This window comes from Aulonocara sp. 'chitande type north' Nkhata Bay, linkage group LG1 (genome assembly GCF_057382095.1).
Source record: "Aulonocara sp. 'chitande type north' Nkhata Bay isolate Kocher_YH1m ecotype deep benthic linkage group LG1, A_spYH_male_GT1.1, whole genome shotgun sequence".
Lineage (NCBI taxonomy): Eukaryota > Metazoa > Chordata > Actinopteri > Cichliformes > Cichlidae > Aulonocara > Aulonocara sp. 'chitande type north' Nkhata Bay.
This window is the reverse complement of record NC_141344.1, coordinates 36,091,517-36,107,484: the sequence shown is the minus strand read 5'-3', so window position 1 is coordinate 36,107,484 and position 15,968 is coordinate 36,091,517. Positions and strand designations below refer to the sequence as shown.

General features: G+C 40.6%; 1 protein-coding gene across 1 annotated transcript in view; it reads left to right on the top strand.

Moving 5' to 3' along the window:
- The window catches only part of otog (otogelin), a 64,411-nt gene extending 49,262 nt beyond the window's left edge, over positions 1-15,149 (top strand). The window contains exons 35-55 of the mRNA XM_086292377.1: positions 210-387; positions 572-723; positions 814-903; positions 989-1,175; positions 1,364-1,584; positions 1,795-1,933; positions 2,140-2,328; positions 3,079-3,288; positions 3,441-3,545; positions 4,345-4,449; positions 4,563-4,664; positions 6,071-6,169; positions 6,381-6,421; positions 6,623-6,698; positions 6,889-7,067; positions 9,971-10,075; positions 10,872-10,991; positions 11,491-11,536; positions 11,941-12,012; positions 13,348-13,427; positions 13,816-15,149. Coding sequence (XP_086148503.1) covers positions 210-387; positions 572-723; positions 814-903; positions 989-1,175; positions 1,364-1,584; positions 1,795-1,933; positions 2,140-2,328; positions 3,079-3,288; positions 3,441-3,545; positions 4,345-4,449; positions 4,563-4,664; positions 6,071-6,169; positions 6,381-6,421; positions 6,623-6,698; positions 6,889-7,067; positions 9,971-10,075; positions 10,872-10,991; positions 11,491-11,536; positions 11,941-12,012; positions 13,348-13,427; positions 13,816-14,016 — 2,697 coding nt within the window. The 3' untranslated portion in view covers positions 14,017-15,149. The remainder of the gene's footprint in view (positions 1-209; positions 388-571; positions 724-813; positions 904-988; positions 1,176-1,363; positions 1,585-1,794; positions 1,934-2,139; positions 2,329-3,078; positions 3,289-3,440; positions 3,546-4,344; positions 4,450-4,562; positions 4,665-6,070; positions 6,170-6,380; positions 6,422-6,622; positions 6,699-6,888; positions 7,068-9,970; positions 10,076-10,871; positions 10,992-11,490; positions 11,537-11,940; positions 12,013-13,347; positions 13,428-13,815) is intronic.
- Positions 15,150-15,968: the final 819 nt, after the last annotated feature.

Here is a 15,968-nt window from a genome sequence, read left to right as displayed (position 1 = left end):
TTAAATCTGGTCTGTTATGCAATTATGATCTACTAATTATGATCTTGCAACTAAATATATTTTTAAATAATAGAACGTGAATCTTGAGTGTTGCTCACTGGTTACTGCAATGCCAAAAAACATGGTTTTACTTTCCTAATTACAAACAACAAATAACCTTTATTTTGATTTTTATTGGTTTTTTTTGTTTGTTTGTTATTTTGCACCAGCCTCCATATGCAGAGATCGTTGATGATTGCACCAAGTACATCTGTGTCAACAACCAGCTCGTCCTGTTCAACAAATCCCAGAGCTGCCCTTACACTGCCGACCCTCCAAACTGTGGCCTGCTTGGCTTTGCTATCCTCGTAAATGGAGACAAGTGCTGCCCTAAGTGGGACTGTCCATGTGAGGAAAACACATAAATGAAGGAAACACATTATTTATTTATTTTTTTTACAAGAAAATCTGCTCCACACTTTTAAATTTTGCTCTGACTGAATGATGATAATTCTTAAATGTCTCCCATAAATATTTGGCTTTGGCAGATTGTTATCTTTAACTGTGCTCTTTGGTATCCCTACTGTGCCAGGTCGATGCACAATGTTCCCTGATCTGAACGTGATCACATTTGATGGGAACAGCGTTGCCATCTACAAGGCTGCCTCTTTTATAGTGACCCAGCTGCCCAATGAAACTGTCAGTGTTCTGGTTCAGGAGTGTCCCGCTGACTCACAGTCACCAGTGAGTAAATGTCACACATGCCAGTTGCTCTGACAGTGATCTGGACAAAAGTTTCTGTTCTGTCATCTGAGTTTCTTTTGCTTTTTAAAGCTCTTCTGGAATTTTACCAACTTGTGTCTGGTGGCACTCAACATCACCCATAAATCCAACCACATCATTATCAACAGGCTGCAGAGGAGGGTAGGAGATACTCTGCTTCTGATTAAAGCTAAAACACTGATAAAAATCTACGTGATGACATTTAGTTCTTGATGCTTTCTTTCAGCTGTATGTCAATTCACGGTATGCTAAACCTCGATTCAAAAAGTACGGCTTTGAGATTTACGACACAGGCAACATGTACCTGATCCGCAGCCCGGCCGGTCTTAAGTTACAGTGGTACCACAGTACAGGGATGATGGTCATCGACACTGACAGCTCCAGCAACAAACTGCCCACCATGGGCCTCTGTGGTAAAAAAAACATTTCTTTCTTTTTAACATTACACAGTAAAGATATCATTCTGGTAGGTTTAAAACCTGTGGCATAGTGACCCTGTTTTTCGCGGCACACCATCAAAACATTATTTCACTTTTGTGGACACAAATGTCATGATATGTCACGACTGAGGTGATGTTCATGATGCAAATGCATGTCTTAGGCTTCTGTGATGGAGATCCATCAAACGACCTGATTTTGGCAAATGGGACCACAGTGGGTGAAAGTGAGGATCCAGCTGTGTTCATCGACAGCTGGCAGGTTCCTAATACCACAAGTTACATCAGCCACAGCCGCCGCCGTGAGCTCAACTGCTCTACCAGTGACTGCTCCAGCTGCTTCTTCATGCTGCAGAACCAGGCCTTTACCCCCTGCCATGCCTTTGTATGTAAATCCATACATTCATTCATTTCCAGATGTGTTTAGTTACAGGGAAGCTTTCTGTTATTTCTGAGTAGAAGATGTCAAAAGAGCAAAAATATCATTTTAAATGACTGCAGATTGTTGCAAATATAATTACAAAATAGGGGTATTCAAATATACTTATGTAACAATATTACTAGTTTCAAGTAATTGCTCTTTCTTTGTTTTTAGGTCCCACCCACCACGTTTTGTGAGGTTTGGGTACGAGACTCGGAGTATGTGAACAACCAGTGTGTGGCTCTGGCTGCTTATGTGGCTTCCTGTCACAAATTCAATATCTGCATTGAGTGGAGGAGTCCAAATTACTGCCGTAAGATTGTTGTCAGATTAAACCTTGTTGTGTAGCAAGCAAACACTTTAGTTTAATGTCCAGCTGTCACAACTTCTGTTATATTCGCTTCCATCTGAGCAACTCTGCTTTGATTTTGGTCTCCAGTTAATCCCATTGATCTGTTTTTAGAGAAAGTGCTAAATAATGGATTGATGGCACTGACATGTCTGCGTCTCCTCCTGCAGCCTTTGTGTGTCCCAATACTCTGAGGTATCAGGCCTGTCTACCAGCCTGCACGTCTCAGTCCTGCCCCAACCACGACTTTGATTCTGACCCAGATCAGTGTTCTGGCCTGACTGAGGGCTGTGTGTGCCCTGAGGGAACACTCCTTCACCGGCCATACTCTGCACTCTGCATCCCACCTGACAAATGCGGTAAGAGCCCAGTTTACCAACAGAGCACAAAGCAAGAAGGGAAGGTCTGTGTATTGGATTATTGTGATGGGATCAGAAGAAAATGCTGAGAACTATGCAACTGTTTAGTCTAAGGAAACTTGTTTTTGCCTATGAAAAAGGAGAAAAGATTTCAAGTTATTTTCTCAAAATTTTGAGTTAGTAAGCTGAAATTGTGGGTTAGCTCTGCTAATCAAGTGTGTGAATAGCATCATTACCTTTTTACCTGGTAGCAGATTCCACAGTGAGCTACCAATGTATAGTAAACATGAATAAATTGCCATTGTTTTGAAAGTTTGCTCATTTCTGACCTGCCTGTTTAGCATTGGGAGCTGACAAGGAAATGAACCTTCATGGAGCATCCTGATTGGCAGAGCTAACTTTAAATTTTGAGTTATTTTCTCAAAATTTCAGCTCATTAACTCTATGCACTTTGAAATGCATAACTTGAAATTTTGTCTTCTGTCTTGTCGTCTATTCTCAGACCCATTTCATTATCTTTAGAAACTAATGCACATCCAACTTATAACAAAAGCACAATTCTATAAATACTCTATGAATATAGCCCTACATTGAAATCTGTGTGAAAGGTCATTCGTATACAATTATTTCTTAGTTTGGGAAAGTTTCCCATTTGAATCAGCATCAGTCAGCTGAACCACATTCTGTTTGAGCTTTAAAAGATTCATTGTAGTCATGTGTATCTAAAATAGAGTGTATGTTTGTCTGCAGCCTGCACTGACAGCGGTGGTGTTCCTCGTGCACATGGTGAGGTTTGGAAAGCCTCGAAGGATGCCTGCTGCATGTACCGCTGCGACAATGACACCATCGTTCCCGTGGAATACAACTGCTCCAGCATGGTGGCGCCTGCGTGCCGTCGAGCAGGGGAGGTGATCATCAGTCTGGCTGATGACACCAGCTGTTGCCCACAAAAAGTCTGTGGTGAGTTTAAGTGCTTTTGTCTGAAACATGCAAGATAGCCTCCAAATCAATAACTGTTACTCTTTAGACCTGAGACTGTTTTGATTTATGACATAATAAACAGAAAAAAGAATGAGCTATCTAATGAGACAATGGGATTTCTAACTTTGCAGTATGTAACCAGAGTCTGTGTGACCAGCTCCCTCCTGAGTGCAAATATGGGGAGAAGCTGGTGTCATACTACAGACAGGACTCCTGCTGTCCAGACTATGTTTGTGGTGAGTTTCCAGTTGACCACTTATTATGTACACTGTGATCACTGACAGATGATGACACATTTTTAAAACTATTACATTGTAGTTTAAGTGCTGTGTAAGTACTGCACACAAGGAATTATTTTATATAATATATTTACTGTAATGCCTTAAGAAATGTCATAGTTTACAGAGACAACATTGCACATTCAAAACTGCAGAGCAGTTTTCAAAGACGAATAAAAAAACCAAACAAAAACCCACTGCTTTCTTACAGAGCCTTAGATTAGACAATTTCATGCTTGTATCATACCTAGGTTAGGTTACCTCTTGTATAAAGCATATCTACATTGCTGAAGAAAATTAAAGGAACACTTTAAAAACATGTCAGATCTCAATGGAAAAAAATATGTGGGATATCTATATGCATATGGACTGGGTAGTGTGATCAGCCTGCAGAGACCTGAATTCAAAAACACCTGAAAATTAAAATGATGATGTGATCTGTAGGGTCTAGGTATCACCCCATCTCATGCTACCTGCAGTGACACAGACCCAAGCCAAATGCAAAACTAGTGAAAAAACTATCAGAAAAGATGAGGAGGGAAAAAGGTCAGCGTCCTTCACCTGTAAAACCATTCCTGTTTCGGGGCTGTGTCATTGTTGCTCCTCTAGAGCACATGTTCTTAATTTTATTATCACCAATCTTGCAACCTGTAGGCACACGGAGGTGGACATTTGTCTTATTTCTTGTAATCTTGACAAGTTAAACTATCAAAAGTATAAAAAAAAGAGAAAGCAAATCCTCTTTGTTGTGTTGCAGAATGTGATCCAGTGCTCTGTGAGTCAGACATTCCCACCTGCAGAGACGACCAGATTCTGATTGCAACCAGAGCTGAAGGCAGCTGCTGTCTCGCCCACATCTGCAGTCAGTTCAAAAAAACTGATCACATTAACTTCTCTGTTCTGTGGCACAACATTTAGCTATTAGAGAATAATTTAAAGTTATCAGTGCGGTTACAAATGTATGTTTTCATACAGTGTGTGCTCCCTGTGTGGAGACGCCTCCCCTCTGCCAGGATGGTGAGATTCTGACTGTCGACAGCAACACCACAGATCGCTGCTGCCCCACCTACCAGTGTGGTCAGAGCACACGCGCTTTCACTCACACACTCACACACCTGTAGCTTTAGCTAATAGTTGGAGTAAAAAAGTGAAAAGGTCTAAGGTCGGCTGATTTAACGTGTCACTTGTGTTTTTTGTAAATATCTGTGACATATAACTGTGACAAAGATGTGGGTTCTCAGCTTTTATTCTTGGTTCTTAATCTTAAGCTTTTTGATAGTTGGATCATTTTAAAATTGTAACACGACTTCAATTCTTTGTTACTTAGAAGGGAATTATTATACTTTCCTCATTTTCTCTCATACGTCTACTGTTACAAAGGCGGCTGTACACATTAGACTTGCTTAGAGATTCAAATACTAAGGTCAGTGTGTGCATAAGTAATTCCTGAGAGCCAAAAGCTTAGGCTGCAGACTCTCGGTTTTGGACAGTTGTGTTTCTACCCTTGGTTCTGTATGATGTCAGTGAGAGTGAATATCTCTGTTTTGTAAGCCCATGTTCTGTTCAAACATTCTGTTTAGGAGGGGCCACTCAGAAAAAAACTAGTGTGTAGCGAGCAGTGTTGGTCAATTTACTTGAAAAAAGTAATTAGTTACTAATTACTCATTACTTCTCCAAGAAAGTAATCCCATTACTTTACAGATTACTTAGTTTCAAAAGCAATTAGTTACTTTTTAAAAATACGAATACGTAATAAAGCAATAGACCTTTCAGCCCAATTCTATTTTTTCAGCATATTCCATCGGTGGAGGTCTGCCCGGTGCCTCAACAGTCATGTCAGTGGGGGATCTGGGGGTTTCTCTGTAAATTTCACATTCCCGTGGCAGTGTGCTAGGTGCTTGCTTAGATTTAAAGTTTAATTTTTTGCCGTAGAAAGAAGTTTTCTCCAAACGCAGAGTGTAGAGCGGACGATAATGTTTTTGTTACTTTTTACGGAATCAAATTCAATGTCAGTGCTTCCAAGCTTTAATGGTCATACCCTCTCCTGCACTCCATATATTATCCATTGTTGATCTACACACGTCTGTTGCTGCCACAGGCGTCGTACACTCGTACGTCATTGTCATGAGACACTCTCACAAACGAAATCACAGTGTAGTAACGCAGTAACACAGCGTGTTTACAGGAAAGTAACAGCAATCCAACTACTTTTGTTTTTGCAATAGTAAACCGTTACTTTACTCGTTACTTGAAAAAAGTAATCGGATTACAGTAACACGTTGCTTTAACATGTTACTGCCCATCTCTGGTAGTGAGGCCATGTGTAGTAGACCCTTTGTTGTTCTGAACTATGACTCATGTAAAGTCACTGCAGTGGAGTCCAAGAATAAAAATGCGCTGATCCACTTCATGTTAAAATGATCCCACTATTGGACAGCTAGAACGCATAAATGACTTGCATGTTTTTCTTTGTGTGTGCACAGTGTGTGAACCCTACAGGTGTCCTCAGCTCACGTGTCCTGTTGGGATGTCAGTGGTTTCTGTGTCCAATCCTGGTCACTGCTGTCCCAACCAAACATGCGGTATGAGGGGAAAACCCTTCCATGATAGGAACAATAAAATTAGTCCAAAGCCTTTCTTTCAGATCAGTACTAGGCCTGTCATATCTTTTTAGAACCACAATTTAAAATGACATTACATTTGTTTTATGACAAAGCAGAGTATCTGGTGTTGTGTGGTGTCATCTCAGCTAAACAACTTAATAATGGTCGTTTTTTTATTTTCTGTCTTCAGAGTGTTCCTGTGAAAAGATTGCCTCCCCAAAATGTGGCCTGGTAAGTCCTGAACCTGTTGAATACACTGTATCTCCAGATTATTGCTCATAAAACCTGACTTTATGGGTCATATATCCAGGTGTCTGTCTGCTGGCTCTGTGTGTTTTAATATTTTTGGGTTCCTTGTGTAATGTACTCTTTGTATATTCTGTATGCATTAATACAAATCTGTAACCCTGGTTCTCTGTCTGTGTTCTGCAGGGGGAGGCTGCCCAGCTGGACCGGGCCTTTCTAGCCGATCCACAGAACCAGTGTGCCTGCAAAAGATACAAGTGTGGTACGTTCTGACGAGGAATTCATTTTAAGTTTAATCTTACCAAACCTGCTCTGAACTGAGCCAGAGTGCACATTAGGGCATGTTGTTTTTATTCTGTTTGTCTAATGTTTGGTTAGTGTTTAAAACAGATGTTTTTACCACTTGTAAGTGCAGCCTGCAACTTTGGACCCTCTGACCTCTGTGTGTTTAGTGCGTGAGGCTGTGTGTGTGTTTGGAGAGCGAGGAGTGTTGAGGCCCGGTCAGACTCTGGTTGAGCGTGGAGACGACGGTTTGTGTTACAGCCGGCAGTGCAGCCGCAGCCTTGACCCAGCAAGCGGCTTCCATGTGCTCCACACTTTCAGCGTCAACTGCTCTAACCAATGCCAACCAGTAAGACCGCGACACACCAGCACAGACCTTTTATTGAAGATCTTGATCTCACTGACTTTATGTTAAGGTTCCATCCTCATTGTTAGTCTTGTTTCTCTTTATTTTCTCATTAAAAATGTGTTAAATATGAGAAGAGCTACCAGAAAGTTTATTTTTGTGATTAATATTTTATTGAATTTTTAGAACACTACAGTCCACTGTAGATACAAATCACATCACATAAAAATAGCATCAGCATAACAGCCGACCAGTACTACAGTAATACAAAACCAAAATGAGGGGGGACAAACAAAACAAGAGATAAACAAACAAAAAAAAAACCCCAAAACAAAACAAAAAACCACCCAAAAAAACAACAACAACACAGCCAGCCTTTGACTACGTGGGTCTTGCTGCATGCCACACTCTGTCATCTCTGAGAGTGCTTCGTCAGAATCCCAATGTCTGTCCCACTCTAAGTTCTAGTCTGATCCTTTTATTCTGATGATAGCGCTGTGCAGGGTGGCTGCTGTGTTTCTTCGGATTACTCCTCACCCCCCACCCACCCCTGTGGCTTGTCATGTCTTCACAATGTTGTGCTGTGGACATTTATGTGCTTTTTTGTGCAAAGGAGTTTTTTTGTTTCCTGTTCTCATGCTGTCTTACCATGGAAGCACAGCATGAGTAGGGGTCTCTTTTTTCCTCTTGTACTTTCCCCACTGTAGTGTACATTTCAATGTTTTTTCCTGATTCTACCAATCTCCGACCTGTATCCCCATGTAATGTTTGTGCTATATGTGTAAGGTCGGGGGGGGGGGGGGGTCCCATTTCACTGCAGGGCAACCTGCATGTGACGAATAAAGCTTTGATTGATTGATTGATTGATTGAACAGATATGGATCCCACTTCAGGTGGAAGCTCTCCAGTGTATTCAGATGCCTGTATGAGAGTTGTTCTAGTGCAGCGAGTCTCCCTAGTTGAATATGCCATACAGAGACAAGTGGGGTGGAAGGGGCCTTCCACTGGGAGATAATAAGTTTACACCCCAGCATCAATGCAGTCTGTACCCACTCAGGAGCCTTAGGCAGAGCGTGTTTAAGGAGTGATTGGTCCCCCAAAACGAATAGTCTTGGCGAAAAAGGAATATCCCATCATACAGTTGATTTGATAGGACAGCTCCAAATCATATGGGTCAATATGTGCCCACCCCAGTCTGACATCTCCAGCATTCAGGAGACTGTATGAGGTTCACCCTGTACAATCTGTGTAGTGACCAGTAAATTCGGTGTAATAATTTGAATTGGATTAGTCTAGTTCTAAGTTCCCTGGACATCTTTTTACTATTCTGCAAAATTACAGTCCATTCCTGGTCTGTAAAAACCACACCAAGGTCAGCTTCCCGAGCTAACCGTTGGGCGGTTAGCCCTTTACTCATGCCCTTAATTAGCACTGAGTAATATTTAGAGACTTCACGAAGATGTTTTTTTGATGTAGCTGAGATAGTCAATAGTTGGAGGTGGTGTGGAGACCAAAGGTTTTGAGCAATAAATGCCAGAGCTGCAAATACCTCCAAAACTGACTCTGTGGCAACTGAAACTGTGCTTTAAGGTCATTGAAGAACTTGAGAATTCTCCCCTGATTACAGGTCTCCAAGAACAAGTATCCTTCTCTTGACCCACAGAAATGGAGACTTATTAATGCAGAGTTTGGGATTGAGCCATATGGAGGCCTCAGTATGAAGGTGGGAGTTAAAATTTAACGGCAAGGCCACCTTCTTCCAGACCGTCTGCAGGAACGAAAGAATGGGGTTGGTTTGTATATCTGATGAGAGCTTGGTGGTTAAAATGTGCATCAGAGGGAGTGGTGAGCACAGGGTACTCTCAAGACTAAACCATGGGGGGGCTTGTTCTGGAGAGATAGCCCAGTGAACCATGTGTCTCAGACTGAATGCATAATGGTAAAACAGTAAATTTGGGACCCCCAGGCCACCCGACTCCATTGGTTGCTGTAGCTTTTTAAGCTTTATTCTAGGGCTTCTGTTATTCCATATGAATTGGTTGCATAACTTGTCAAATTGATGAAAATATTTTGATGGGATTTTTAGCGGGAGTGTTCTCTACCAGAAAGTTTTAATCGAACATACAATTATTGCCGAACGGGTCTTCACCAAAATTCAGCTCAGAGTCAAGATCGCATTTGGATTTTAATTCTCATTAGTCTGTGTACTATAGCGAGCCTATGACAAGGAAACATATTACTTTCTTTCTGTACTTCACACATTAAAATAACCTGTGAATAGTGATGGACTGTGATCTGGATAAGTATTTGATGGCCCACTCTAAAGTTGTGATTTTTTGGCAGTTTGTGACTTAAAAGCACATTGGTTAACACTGTTGCCCTCAGACAAGTAGGGGGAAGGTTCCTGCTTGGGTGGGGGTCTTCCTCTCTTGGTATCTTCACTCATAGGTATGTTTGGTTGTCTGCCTCACTGTATTAGCCCTATGTTGGACTGGCAACCTACACATTTCAGCTGTGTCATCTCACTTGACCAAAGTTTAACTAATAAACTGCTGCACACAAACAGAACTTGTTGCTGAAGCAGGAGAAAAAAATGATTTAAAGAAAAAAACTGTTAGCTTCATTTATGTTATGTCTGCTTTCTTGCTGGTGTGTAACGTACTAAACACAGAGCAACATTAAACTTAGCAGACTCTGCGTTGTCACAGATACCACAGCATCCCTAGTTACAGCCCTGACCTCACATAAACTTCTCCCCTGAGAGCAGAGCACGAATCTAGAAGCTTTTAATTTTGTTTGAACTGTCACAGTTAATCTTTGGATAAGTGGTTATGATCATTGACTCATTAAAGCTCACTGTCACAGTATTTTAAATGAAAAGGAAAGTAATCATGTTTGTTTTTCAGAATCAGATCTACGTGCCTCCCAAAGACCAGTCGACGTGCTGCGGAATCTGTAAGAATATTTCCTGCATCTATGAGCATGAGAATGGAACAACAGGTCTCTATAAGGTAGGAAAAGATGTTCAGCAACATTTTGCATCCAAATAAAAAACTATTTTAACATACACACTATATTGTGGCGAACTGAGGGATCTTAACAAGAAAGGACCCACGCAGAGATTGAGTCTGTTATTCCATCCCAAGCAGGAAGGGGGAGCTCTTTATTGAACAGTTCCCCGTGCTACACTGTGCTCGCACATGAACTCACTCATGGTGTAACATGTCTTTCTATCAAAACAACATCTATCAGTGAACAGGAACGGTCATATGAATTACTTAGCCATAACAAATGCAAATACACAGTTTAATCGTCTTGAATGGGAACACAACCCGAGGCATGATGGGAGATAACTAGCTGCTCCCAACATGCCACAATATTATACAAACAGTCTTTTACATTATTCTTCAGTCTTGATGTGTACTTGTGTAACACTTTGGTCTGCTGGTGGGAACTGAGTTGAAGTTAGCAAAGCTAGCTTATTAGCTAGCTAGCATATTATGTAGTTTTTTGTTTAACCTCAGCAACACAATCATGGTAAAGTTTAACACAATATTTATTATTGTATATTTTTTCTTATCTTTGAAATTGATTACTGTTAGTTTAATTAGTCGATGGTGATTTGACAGTATAGTCAAGTTGGCCTTAGTCCTAACTTTGTCCAGCTTTGATTTAAAAATGATCTCAGGCGGACTCACACAAAGTAAGAAGGCTGATCATACGTCACCAATCTCTTTCCCATTTTGTTGTAAGTCAAATTAAGTTGCTCACTGTAGTTCAGTTGCTGATGTTGTCAATGCTTTTCAGCCGGGAAGATCCTGGGTATCAAACTGCATGAAGTTTGACTGCACAGACACTGTGGCTGGGCCCACACTCATCTCCTACTCCTTCAGCTGCCCTCCCTTCAATGAAACAGAGTGTGTAAAGGTCAGCATGCAGCGCACACCCACGCACGCACGCGTGCACACACACAACACACATTCAAAGAGACATCTCTTTCTTCAAATAGATAAAAGATACTGACTGATTATAATTTGTCAATGTATCCTTTGGAAGGGAAATCTTGCAGTTTTAATCTTTTTAATTTCTTTTTAATCTTTTTTTTTTTCATCAAAAACATTTTGCTGTGTGATAATGATGTAAAAAGGTGATTCTCAAACAGACAGCCAGGCTGATCCATATTAAATTTAAGTTTAAGCAGGCTCAAAGTAGTTATAACTATTGCAAGACTGCAAGATGACTTTTTTCTATAGAATAATGGTAGCTCACTTAAAAAGTTTGATTAACAAATCCACGGCATGTTCAGTAGTTACACAAAAGTTTAGCTGAAGAATATCAAAGTTCAGAATCTGTGCTGGCCAAACTGTGGAGGAAAAATACATTTTTCTGTGTTTGTGTTAACGTTGTGACTCTCGTCTGCACTCAGATCGGTGGAACTGTTGTAAGTTACATGGATGGATGCTGCAAGACGTGTGAGTATCTAATGAGAGCATCACAACAGCAGTTGTGTAGTTAGCGTAGAGCTGTAGCCTGCAGCTGACACTGAAGAGCGCCTTCATCTGCCGCTCAACATGTTTCCGACATGTTTGCCCTTCAGTTTGCTCGTTTCAGTCTAAAATCCTCAGTCACATTGTCTGAATTGGCTCACGTCTGGATCCCAGCTGCTGTTTTCCGTTACATTTGTCTTCTGTTTATTTACATTAGAAAACTGTCAGTGTGCTTTTCAGTGAACTCTGTGTCATCAGTACAAATAATGACAGACTTGCTCTAAAATGCCAAATGATTAAAGCTCTTGTCACTGAAAAGCAACTGAAGACATACAAGTGGGTTTATGGTTTATGTGCTGCAGCTTACCATCGTGTACCAATCCCACCAGGTACTGGATTCCCTCTCTTCCCTTTCCCTGTTAGCCCCCTGACTCCCACAGTTAACACAAACTGTGAAAGAGGTACCAAACAACAAGGCTTACCAGTGCCATTGTTGATATTCAACAATGTACTCCCTCTAAGAAAAAAAACAGAACACACACAGGAAACCCCAAAGTCTGACTGACACCTACTCCCCTCTGCAGAAAAGTCCTCTCATCTGTTGTCTCACTCCAAGTCCATGTGGAAAAAAACATAATTGATGTAGCTTCCTCTTTGCTTTCTACCTCACTTGGCTTTAGAAAATATGCTGTCCAATTGTCTAGTCTAATTGGTTTACATGAAAAATGACATCACACTTGAGAGGACAGACCCCCCCCCCCCCCCCCCCCCCCCACCTTGATCCCATGTGTACATGTACACAACAAATAAACTTTTTCCCCATTTAGCACTGTTTGGGCAGTGCATTGTTGATTGCCAACAATGTACTGTTGGTAGTGGCCCAGTAGTCGGGCTTAGATATCTGCATGTGTCACTAGATAGTGAAGTGGGATGATGCTGGGAGTGCTGCGGGTCTTTTTTTCATTGAACTGCTGAAGATTTGCATGCTGCTGCACTATAGCTGCAGCCCTCCAAAGGGAGCTGTGTGGGAAACAGAATCTTCTGTGTGTGGCATTTCATCCTTTTAGTAGTATCATCTGTGCAAACAAAAAAGCAGTAATTCATTTTAGGGTGGCAGGATTAGGGGTACAAAATATTTGGTTTTACAATAAAATCTTAAAATAAACAATAAGATGAGTTCAATTGAGTTATCTATGTAAGTTTACAGAGAGTAGCTTCAAACAAACTAACACACATTTAGTCCAGATCAATGACACAACAGCTTAATAACACAGGCGACAGAGAAAGCGGTAGAGAAAGTGTCCTGAGATTTATTCTGAGAAAACTAAATGGCACTCATAACATCTTAATTTAATGCTATGTGTGTTGATGGCAGATTTCATGTTTTGTTCGTGTTTCTGTCTTTGTTGTATTTGTTTAAACATCAGTTTATTTTGTTTTTAGTCGAAGCTAATTTATGTTGAGAATAAATGTATGACAGATTTTATCCTTCCAGCAGTTTTGAATGTTTATGCTGAGTCTCATTGATCATTTCTCCCTGAGTGGAAAGTTTTCTCATTAATGCTTTTAGCTGCAAAGTTCTTATACACACACCCTCGGTTTTATTCCTTTCAGGTTATGTATGGCTAAACTACTTCTGCATGATCAACAGCTTCTGAGCTTCTCAGGGCTCTTGATCGCCTTCCTTCCTCTGTCCTCATCCTCCCAATTCCTGGTGTTTGTTCACATCCTTATTATCTTATGAGTATTTTTTACCTTCATTCCAATGAATTCCTTCTGGCTTGTTGTGTGAACAGGCAAAGAAGACGGAAAGTCATGTCAGAAGGTGACAGTGAGGATGACCATCAGGAAGAATGACTGCCGCAGCAACAGACCGGTAAACACTCATGTCTGACTTTCTGTGGTTGCAGCTTGTTATTAGCATCCTATTTTAACTTTGCATTTCTTGCAGTGTGTGTAGAGTTTTCGTTCATGCAAGTGCAGCAATGCTATTGGCTGGCTCAAAGTATTCTGGAAGCTGTGGTGGTCATGATTTCTCCAGGAGATTATTTGATGTGCACCATCTGAATAGTTAACACCAAATTTTTTGCAGCCATCAACAGGAGTTATTTCAATTTTCAGTATTTGGTGTTTATAGTTTTTGATATTGCTCATGTTTAAGCTTAACATGGCTGCCTCTCCCTCCCAAAGTTTATTTGTGCATTTATTTGATGGCCTTCTGTCTGCTCCTTCTACATGAAAGACATCTGCCCTTCCATTTTCAGGTGAACATCGTGTCGTGCGATGGAAAGTGTCCTTCCGCCAGCATCTACAACTATAACATCAATACGTACGCTCGCTTCTGCAAGTGCTGCAGAGAGACTGGTCTGCAGCGGCGCTCTGTGCAGCTTTACTGCAGCAGCAACTCAACCTGGGTCAGCTACACTATCCAGGAGCCCACTGACTGCTCATGCCAGTGGTCCTAAACATAGTGCATCCCCACACTCACATGCAAATACAAACACACATACACTGTGTGTTCAGAGCTACATGATTTAAACTCACAAGATACAGAAGAATAAATGTCAGCTGTGTTATTTTATGATTTTGGGCAAGATGGATACTGAGCTATGATTAGCAGGTTCAGCATGATTTATGGAGATTGTATAAGTGGCTATGTTGGTAGTAAATGATTACAGAAGTCGTTTTGCTGCCTCTGCTGGCAGGGAGGTGGTAACTGCAGGACAGGCAAGCAGGTCTCCTTCCTTAGCCGGTAGCTGCAAAGCACACAAGCTGGAAGGAAGGAAGCACCTTCAATCTCAAAACATTTTTTTCTTTTTACTATTCATTAAATTATCAAGTTGAACTAAAAGAAATGTTATGAGCACTGACTCATATTACTATAATCATTCATCTTGTTTAAACTGTCCGTTAAAAATCCCTTTCTAATCTGCTTTCAGTTTAAGTAAAGGAGGACAGCCTTTTTCTGAACAAAAATAGGTTTGTTGCTGTGTTTAGTTGTGTTGTTTCCATTGCATGTGTTGTCAGACTGACAAAGATGTTTTCTTGATTTGCTTTTTTCTTTTGTTGCAGTGAATTGAGCTCTGCTGGCCAATAAATACTCCCTATTAAAAAGTCAATCAATGGCAGGTCTCTAAAAGCACTGATTTTAACTTATTGAAGTTTGTAAAGGATATAACCTTTTTCCTAGCCTGTGGTTGGTAGTAGCTTTAGTTAAAATTATGCTTTTTTGTGTAATTTCAGACCAAGGCATTTGTGGACCAAGGCATTTAGAAATTAAAAACCCATTCCATCGATTCATTATCCATTCATTTTCTGCTGTTTATCAGTGCCCAAGTCAAGTATTTCTAGGGCAAAAGTTTTAAATGTGAGGATTTCCATCATTAATTAGATACTCAGTCTATGCAATATGAGAATATGATAAAAAGAAAACCCCGTCACTACCTTAGAGCTCAAGGTATTTTCATCACTTTTGTTTTGTCCAGCAATCAAAAACCTAACAAGAAATCTAAGCAAACGATCCACTGAGAAAATAAAATGAGTAAATATTTGCCTTGTGACTCCTTTAAATAATGTTTCTCTCATTTGCCAGAGGATTTTTCCCTTACACTATCGTGATGATTTCCTAATTATTTCTAGACTCCCCCCCCCCCCCCCCCCCCCCCCCAATGTGTCTAAAAGTTGTGCAATAGATCACTACTGAAAGTAAGAGACCACATTTCCTCACCAAGACAAATAGTTTCCTGTATTAATTATGTGAGGATGCTGATAATTGTGTGACTTATTACATGGTGAATAAAGAAGAGTAACGAGCCTGATGCAGTTGCTAACTTGACTGGTTTGCATTACAGTTTTTAATATTTTAAATATTGAATTGTATTTTCTATGGCATTCAAACTTGGCCATCACTTGTAGTAGAAGCACATCAGAAAGGCTCTTTTTTTCTATTTACAGCATTGTTTAATGCAGCAATACTGGCAGTTCTTCCCAGGCCTGCCCAGGAGTCAGTTCTTAAAACCAAAATCACTTACGTCCTTTTAACGTAAGTGGTTATTTCACAGATACACAAATGTGCTAATGTAACGAGAAGCTGGTACCTTTAAAATTATGCTGTGCAGGGTGAAACTTTCTGCTTTTGTGTCTGTACTGCCACCTCCCCACCAGTCTAGAGAGAAGAACGTGTTCAGTGAGGGGAAAGGTCTTTTCTGAGCTTGTTCTGTCTTAGCGTGCTTGTGATGACTGGAAGTAGTGGGCGTTTAAAGAAGTGGGAATGTGGATAATCGGGAAATAAGAACATGTCCTCAGCTCAGTGCAATCCGTCACCATTATCAGATTCATATTTTACCCATAATGCTGTGCCTTCTTTTTTGTAAATAATTTAAATTACTAGCTTCATAATAATTTGCAATATGAACTG